This window comes from Peromyscus leucopus, chromosome 22 (assembly GCF_004664715.2).
Source record: "Peromyscus leucopus breed LL Stock chromosome 22, UCI_PerLeu_2.1, whole genome shotgun sequence".
NCBI lineage: Eukaryota > Metazoa > Chordata > Mammalia > Rodentia > Cricetidae > Peromyscus > Peromyscus leucopus.
Genome location: NC_051081.1, coordinates 2865201 through 2872902, shown reverse-complemented (window position 1 = coordinate 2872902; position 7702 = coordinate 2865201). Strand labels below are relative to the sequence as shown.

Genomic DNA, 7702 nt, shown 5'->3' with positions numbered 1-7702 from the left:
CAAACGAAACCGACCTCGGCCAGAGCCCGACGATGCCTTTCCTCCCCAGAGCTTCGGTTTCCCCAGCTGTCACAGGGGCGGGTGACAGGCCCCGTCACGCCTGGCCGTCTCGACCCGGCCCCAAGCCTCCCACGACGGCAGAGACTTTGTGTGTGTCGGTGTGGATGTCCGTCCGGGGATGGACTCAGGCCCTTTGCCCAGGCTATGCCCGGACCCCTGCCCACAGCCCTCTCTCTGTAGCTCAGGCTGCCCTTAGGCGCACTCTACAGCCAAGCCCGGCCTTGATTCCCCGACCCCCGCTCTGTCCCGGGTGACAGGCCACCACGGTGCCGGGGACACAGCCCAGGACACCGCAGGGGGTCACAGGGCCCCACACGGCCGGAAGAATCCTGTCTGGAGACGCTCGGTGCTCCCCGGAATCTCAGCAAAGAAACCACACGGGAAATAATTACCCGGTTCTGGAAGTTGCCGAGAGGAGGGTGGGCGTCTGGGGAGCCCCTCCGCCCCACGCGTGCAGCCGGGAAGGAAGGTTCCGGAGCGCACAAACTCCACCCAACAGTGAGTCACCCCCCCATGTGTCAGGTTGGCAGAAACCAGAAGCCTGGAGCCTAGGGTCAGGACACCTGCCGGGCCCAACCGGCCCCCTCCAGAGAAGACTGGATCCCACCGGTCTGCTCAGGCATGGTGGATGCCCAGCGCCTTCCCTCGGGGGCTGCAGGCACAAAACCCACGTTGCAAAGTCGGGCATTGGTGCCTCTTGTTACCTGAACCAGGCTTCGAGCCCCTCACTGGGGGTTCTGGGCGGGCTCCGCCCGGACCACGCCCCCAGCCCCTCACTGGGGGTTCTGGGCGGGGCTCCGCCCGGACCACGCCCCCAGCCCCTCACTGGGGGATTCTAGGCGGGGCTCCACCCTGACCACGCCCCCAGCCCCTCACTGGGGATTCTAGGCGGGGCTCCACCCTGACCACGCCCCCAGCCTTCACTGGGGATTCTAGGCGGGGCTCCACCCTGGCCATGCCCCCAGCCCCCACACTGGGGGATTCTAGGCGGGGCTTCACTCCTGACCACGCCCCCAGCCCTCACTGAGGATTCTGGGCGGGGCTCCACCCTGACCACGCCCCCAGCCCTCACTGGGGATTCTAGGCGGGGCTCCACCCTGACCACGCCCCCAGCCCCTCACTGGGGATTCTAGGCGGGGCTCCACCCTGGCCACGCCCCAGCCCCTCACTGGGGATTCTGGGCGGGCTCCGCCCTGACCACGCCCCGGACCCTCACTGGGGATTCTGGGCGGGGCTCCGCCCTGACCACGCCCCCAGACCCTCACTGGGGTTCTGGGCGGGGCTCCACCCTGACCACGCCCCAGCCCTCACTGGGGATTCTGGCGGGGCTCCACCCTGACCACGCCCCCAGCCCCTCACTGGGGATTCTAGGCGGGGCTCCGCCCTGACCACGCCCCCAGCCCCTCACTGGGGATTCTAGGCGGGGCTCCACCCTGACCACGCCCCCAGCCCTCACTGGGGATTCTGGGCGGGGCTCCACCCTGACCACACCCCCAGCCCTCACTGGGATTCTGGCGGGCTCCACCCTGACCACGCCCCCAGCCCTCACTGGGGATTCTGGCCGGGGCTCCACCCCGAGGTGGTTGGCAGGATGCCTCTCATCCTTCCTACAGTCCCAAGTCCCCAGCCCGGAGCCCCACGCAGACATGACGTCAAGGTGCACAGCCAGAGTCGGGAGACTCATGGGAAGCCAACCGCGGGTCCTCGTGACACCGTTCCTAGGAAACTGACAGTCACTTCAGCACAATATTGAGAACAATGTCAGGAATGGGGGTTGGCGAGGGTCGGTTCTGGGCAGCGAGAGGCTCTGGGCGTCAGGCTAGGGCAAGGGCACAGCGTGTGCGAGGGTCCTGGGGTAGCCCGGAGCCTGCGTGGGCGGAGCGCGGGGGAGGCCCTGTGGCTGGAGCACGGCGGGCCGCGGCTGCATGGAGAGCCCACTTGGAGCTGATGTATTGTGACCTGTCAGCTGCAGGCCGATTGTCCTGTCTCTGCTTGCCTGTACATTGCATTTAACACGGCCCGGCTGTGCGGGTGGATGAATGGCCGCCGGAAGCTTCCAGACGCTCAGACCCGCGCGCTTTACACGTTCCCCTTCACTGCTCACCACGACCCGGGGGGCCGAAGCGGTTACTCAGCTCGGACAGACAGGACGAGACCTGGTTCCCTCCCTGATGGACGGCCGGGCCTGCAGGCCCCCAGCTCCGCAGTGTGCGCGCCTACCGCGTGCAAGCCACCATGCCAGACAATGCAGGGGAATGCCAGGCTGGGCACCTACTGTGCGCAGCCGGCCTCGCCGGGCATCGCCACGGAGCGCGCAGGTTTCAAGTGCACAGGTTTCAAGTGCACAGATGTCAAGTGCACAAGCAGCCACACCAAGGCCCCGGCACCTACTGTGCGCAGCCAGCCTCGCCAAGCGCGTAGTGTGGGCCGCACAGGGCAGACAGGGTCACCCCGCCAGGCAAGAGGACGAGCGGGCCCCGCAGACGAGCTGGCCTCCCTCGCCCGGTGCCGGCCTGGGAAGCCCTGTTCTTAATTTAGGCGCCTTGTCAATTATTCACGACACTCTCCCGGTTTATGACCCAGTCCTCGCGCCCGCCCGACGCCAGGCTCTGGCCCAGCTCTCCAGCCCCGGCCCGAATGAATGGATTCTGCAGGGGAAAACCCAAACTGTAAACTAAAATCGGTTTGTCGCCCGAGGCAGGAGGATCTCGGTGTATAGCCCAGGCTGGACCCGCAGCAATCCTCCTGCTGCTGCGGTCTGACAGGCTGGCACCCCCACGCCCGGGACAGCTTTGTTTTGAGGTTGTCTTCGGTCTTTTGCCGTGTTTTTATTTTTTGGCATGTCTGGTAGCTCCGCTGACATGCGTGTGCGCATGTGTGTGGAGCCGGGTTCCGCCTCCCACCGTGGGACCTCGGGGATCGAACTCAGGCACTCAGGCTTGGCAGCCAGCACCTCTATGCACCGAGCTATTTCGAGCCCCTCTTTGATCTCATGTCAGGGTCTCGAACTCATTGTTAGCCCAGGCTGTCCGGAAACTTGACATCCTCCTGCCTCAGCCTCTTCAGCCAGCAAGCCCGGCTTGACGGGAAAGATTTTAGGGAAAGGGTATTTTGCCCAATGGCAGCGGAACGGGAGGGCGGAGGCAGGAGGATCAGGTCGTCCTCGGCCACACAGAGTTCGAAGCTAGCCTGGGCTAGAGCACACCTTGAGTTTGAAGGGAAGGCAGGGAGGCCGGCCGGGCCCACGTGTCCCGCGCCCCACGTGCTCCCGCGGCCCTCTAGAGGCTCCCACGGCACGTGACCCGGCCGCGCCTCCTCACTGGGCCTTCCGCGGCACGCATGCGCCGTTCCCCGCACGGCCAGCCCCGCGGCCGCCGCGGCGGAAGGGTGACGTCACCGGCTGGGGGCGCGCGAGCCGCAGTGGGTTTTCGCCCCGCCCGCCAGGCAGCTCGGGCCGCGCGCGCACGCGGAGTCGCCGGAGCCCGGGCCGACCCGGTGCCGGGAGCAGCATGCGGAGCCCGCAGGTACCGGGGTGCACGGGGCGCTCGGGGGTGCGCGGGGCGCACGGGGGCGGGGCGGGCGGCGCCGGCTTTGTGCTCCCAGGCTTCTCGGCCTTTGTGCTCCGAGGGGGTCCGGGCTGCAGCCCCGTCGGATTCTGCAGAGGGCGAGGGACTGGGGGACCGGGGAGGCTGGGGATGGAGGGGACGGGGACCGAAGGCGATGGGGACCGGAGAGACGGTGATGGGGAGGACGGACGCGGACCGGAGGGATGGAGGCGGAGGGACGCGGACCCGGAGGGATGGAGGCCGGGAGGGACGCGGACCCGGAGGGATGGGGACGCGCGGGCGACTTGGCGGGTGCCCAGGGTCGCCGACTGCACCAGCCGGGCGGGGACGCGGTGCGCGGCGTCGGCGTCGGGAGCTGCGGACGGGCCCGGCACCTCGGTACACCTGGGGCTCCAGCCCCACCCTGCCGCGGGCCCGGCACCCGCCCCGACCTCCCCCCGGCCCGGGATTGGGGCTCTGCGTCCTCCCGTCCTCGCCGTGTGGGGCCCCGTGGGGATCCCCGGAGAGCCAGCCTGCGGCCCTGAACCCCCCCCACGCACCCCGGGAGCCCCCCGGCTGTCTGAGGGAGGTGACGTCACCGGGGGCGGGGCCTGGGGCGCAGGTGGAAAGGGGGTCCGGGAACGAGGACCCCGGGTTGCAGCGCGCGCTGGGTCGGGGCCAAGTTCCCCGGTCTTTGTGGAGCCTCCTCGCCCCCCAAACCCGGGCAGCACTACACACTAGGATCCCTTTGATGGCCACACCCCCAAATCCTGTTCCTTTACCCCGTTTCCCTGCTCTCCAGGTGCCCCCCGAAAACCCGCAGCAGGTGTAAGAGCGCCCATCTTCCGGGTCTCCCCCCCATCCCTCCATCCAGTCGAACCCCCTGACGGTCACTTCCCTGGGGTGTCTCCTGGCCTGCCTGGGATTCCCTCACCCCCACTTCATCTCTCCGACCCGAGCCGGAGAGTCCTCCCTCCTCCAAAAGCGTCCTTGGTGCTCAGGGGGAGACCTCGGAGGTGTCCCCATCCAGGACGCGCACCTGAGGACCCCAAGACGGCCACAGAGCCAGGGGCACCCCGAGGGCGTTAGACCGGGGGACACGGCGTCTGTGTCTCCCTCCGGGTGCGGAGGAGCGGCCGGCTGTCGGCTTTGTCTGGGCTAGCCTGGGACCCTCCTCCTCGGGCTCTCCTCATCGGAGGCCGGGCGTCGGAGCTGCCATTTGCATGGCTCCCCTCCCCCGGCCCCGTCCTTTCTCCGCTCTTTGTGTCCCGCCCCCTGTCAATCTCCCGCCGCCTTCTGTCCCCGCGCCTGCCTTCTGCCAGCTGATTTCTTGGCGGCGGCCGGCGGGCAGCTGGGGCTGGGGGCGGCTGCGCGCCCGGCCAACCGCAGAGTCCCCAGTTCGGGACAGCGGGGGGACACTCGGGTCCCAGACGGTGTCCGCGCCGGGCTGGCTCTCCGCCTCCCCGCCCGTCACCGCCATCTCCTCCAGAGACCCACAAGTCCCGTCCTGTCCCCTCCGGGGCCCAGGGAGGACGAGGGGGACACACCCTCACCGTGACATTGCATTTCTTCTTGGGGACGGCTCCCCCACCCCCAGGCCCCCGGGGGGAGCAGCCACCGCCACCGAGACCGCCCGAGCCGCCTCCTAATTGGGCTCAGGGCGGACAAACCGCGGCGGGAGCCCGGGCCGCCCGCCCGCGCGCGCCGCAGCCGCCGTCCCGCCGGGAGGTGACATCGGCGTCCCCGGGGCAGGGGGCTGTGGCGGGGGCCGGTCCAGGGGCGCCCGAGGGGGCCCGCGCCGCCGCCGGCCGGGCGTGGCCGGGCAGGGCTGTGTGGTGCGTCCCGGGGTCGCCGTCAGGGGTCCCCGCGGTTAGGGGGGGTCTTTGTGGATGGCCGGCGCAGAAGGGGACCCCGCGCCCCAGCGCGTGCACCGTGACCTGTGACTCGCGCGCACTTGACCCGACTCGGGGCCTCTGGGGCTCTTGTCCCCACCACCCCAGGGAGTCGGGGTGTCCCGCGTCCCTCCCTCGTGGACTCGAAGGCGGCCGAGCCCCTCGTGGTGACTCGGTTTCCCCTGCCGTCCTGACTCTCGTTCTCCACGGTGTCACTCGGTGTCTGCAGACCTGTGGCTTCACTGCGTCTCACCTGCCGGGTGGCCCCGCGTGGTGACCCCGCCGTGGTGACCCCGCCGTGGTGGCCCCGTGGGGTGGCCCCGTCGGGTGGCCCCGCCGTGGTGGCCCCGCCGTGGTGGCCCCGTCGGGTGGCCCGCGTGGTGACCCCGCCGTGGTGGCCCCGCCGATGCGCTGTGAAGGCGCGCGGTGGCTCCGGTGGCCGCGGCCCCGCAGCGCCCCTTGGCCCCGCTCTCACCTGTTCCCCGTGATTGTCTCAGCCGCCGCGTGGGGGGAAGGAGGGGGCGCCGAGAGAGTTCGGGGTGCGGGCGAGCCCGAGGAGAAGACGCCTGAGAATAAAGACGGATATTTATAAACCCGCCGGGCTGGGGCACAGGGGCAGCGGCGGTCTGCGGGTCTGGACTTGGGGTCTGTGCACCGCTCAGTGGCCGTGGCTTCCTCGTGGGGTGTCCCTGGCTCCTGCGGGGAGCCCTCCGCCTAGGGTTCCCCCACACGAGGGGGATGTGCACCGCAGGCTGGCTGTTTCCCGTGTGCTGTGCGTCCCCGGGCTCGGCTCCAGCCCTCTCTGGTCCGGCGTTCCCGGTGCCCCTGACATCCCGGAGCCCGACGTCCTGGGTGGAGGAGGCCCCGGCGCCCTCCCTCTATCCCCGGTGGCCCAGCTCGTGCCGGGGGCGCGGGGGGGACGGGACGGGCGGCCACGCGGCGACCGGACCCCCCGAGGGGTCCCCAAACAAAGGCGCGGGCTGTGGGAACGGGTGGGGGAGGACGGACCCGGGTGGGGGGGGAGGACGGACCCCGGGTGGGTGGGGAGGACGGACCCCGGGTGGGGAGGACGGACCCCGGGTGGGGAGGACGGGCCCCGGGTGGGGGAGGACGGGCCCGGGTGGGGAGGACGGACCCCGGGTGGGAGGACGGGCCCCGGGTGGGGGGGGGCCCCGGGGGGAGGACGGACCCCGGGTGGGCGAGGACGGACCCCGGGTGGGGAGGACGGGCCCCGGGTGGGGGAGGACGGACCCCGGGTGGGGAGGACGGCCCCGGGTGGGGGAGGACGGACCCCGGGTGGGGAGGACGGGCCCCGGGTGGGGAGGACGGGCCCGGGTGGGGGAGGACGGACCCCGGGTGGGGAGGACGGGCCCCGGGTGGGGAGGACGGACCCCGGTGGGGGAAGCGCGACCCCGCGACCTTGCACGCCCGTGGGCCGGACGTCGCCCCCCCCCGTGGGGTCGTCTCCTCGCGTGTACGCCGTGACCAGCGTCTCACTGGCCGCCCGGGCGGGGGTCTCCGTCACACCGGGGACCGCGGTTCGAACCCCGCCTCTGCTGCTCGGAGGCTGTGCGGCCTGGGGCAGCGCCGGGACCTCTCTGTGCCGCGCACCGCTGCGGATGTGGACAGCGGCCGCTCGGCAGCGCGGGGGTCGCGGCGAGTCCCTGGCATCCCCCTGCCTCATCCCCAGGCCCTCGGGCCCGATGACTCAGCGTTGCAAACTGGGGCGTTCCCCGCCGCTGGCTGCCTAACCAGGCCACCCCACCTCTGCGGGGGGGGGGGGTCCCCAGACGACGCCCAGAGCCGTGGAGGGCCAGGCTTGGGGTTCCGGGTCATCTTCGGCTGTTTGGCAGTGCGGGGCTAGCCTAGGCTATGGTGAGCGCTGGCTGCCAAGCCCGGGGCCCTGAGTTCGAGTCCCAGGGGTCGGGAGCGCCCTGCGACCCTCGTCACGCGCGCGCGGGGCGCACGAAATGGATAAAATGAACCAGAACAATTAGAAGAGGAAGCCTCGCGTCCCCGAATCTCCGGGGTTGAGCAGGGACGCTGGGTCCCAGGCCACACGGCACCAGAGCAGGGGAAACTGAGGCAGAACCCAGACAGAGCGGCGTCAGAGCCGGCACCCAGGAGGTGGGGCGTCGGATAGGAGTTCAGGCGTTGGGCTACATGGGGGTCTGAGGCAGCCTGGGCACACCGTTCACTCAGTTG

At 70.7% G+C, this 7702-nt stretch overlaps 2 protein-coding genes across 2 annotated transcripts in view; one reads left to right on the top strand and one right to left on the bottom strand.

Annotated features, from left to right (window-relative positions):
* Window positions 1-3480: 3480 nt before the first annotated feature.
* The window catches only part of Ptprs (protein tyrosine phosphatase receptor type S), a 64538-nt gene continuing 60316 nt past the window's right edge, over window positions 3481-7702 (top strand). The window contains 1 exon segment of the mRNA XM_037197986.1: window positions 3481-3584. The gene's annotated coding sequence lies outside the window, so the exon portion shown is untranslated.
* Window positions 4691-7181, bottom strand: LOC114685077 (basic proline-rich protein-like). Its single transcript, XM_028859674.1, has 4 exons — window positions 6573-7181; window positions 5751-6375; window positions 5311-5586; window positions 4691-5250 (listed from the first exon to the last, which is right to left on the bottom strand). Exons 1-4 carry the CDS (start codon window positions 7179-7181, stop codon window positions 4691-4693), a joined length of 2070 nt encoding a protein of 689 aa, XP_028715507.1.

What these genes read in the sequence shown, in the direction of transcription:
- LOC114685077 (XM_028859674.1), bottom strand. Translation starts at nt 7,181, where the DNA reads ATGAGGCAGGGGGATGCCAGGGACTCGCCGCGACCCCCGCGCTGCCGA. An exon ending in GCCCGTCCTCCCCACCCGGG is followed by an intron (nt 6,376 to 6,572) that starts GTCCGTCCTCCC and finishes CACCGGGGATAG; the next exon opens with AGGGAGGGCGCCGGGGCCTC. An exon ending in CCGGCGGGACGGCGGCTGCG is followed by an intron (nt 5,251 to 5,310) that starts GCGCGCGCGGGC and finishes GAGCCCAATTAG; the next exon opens with GAGGCGGCTCGGGCGGTCTC.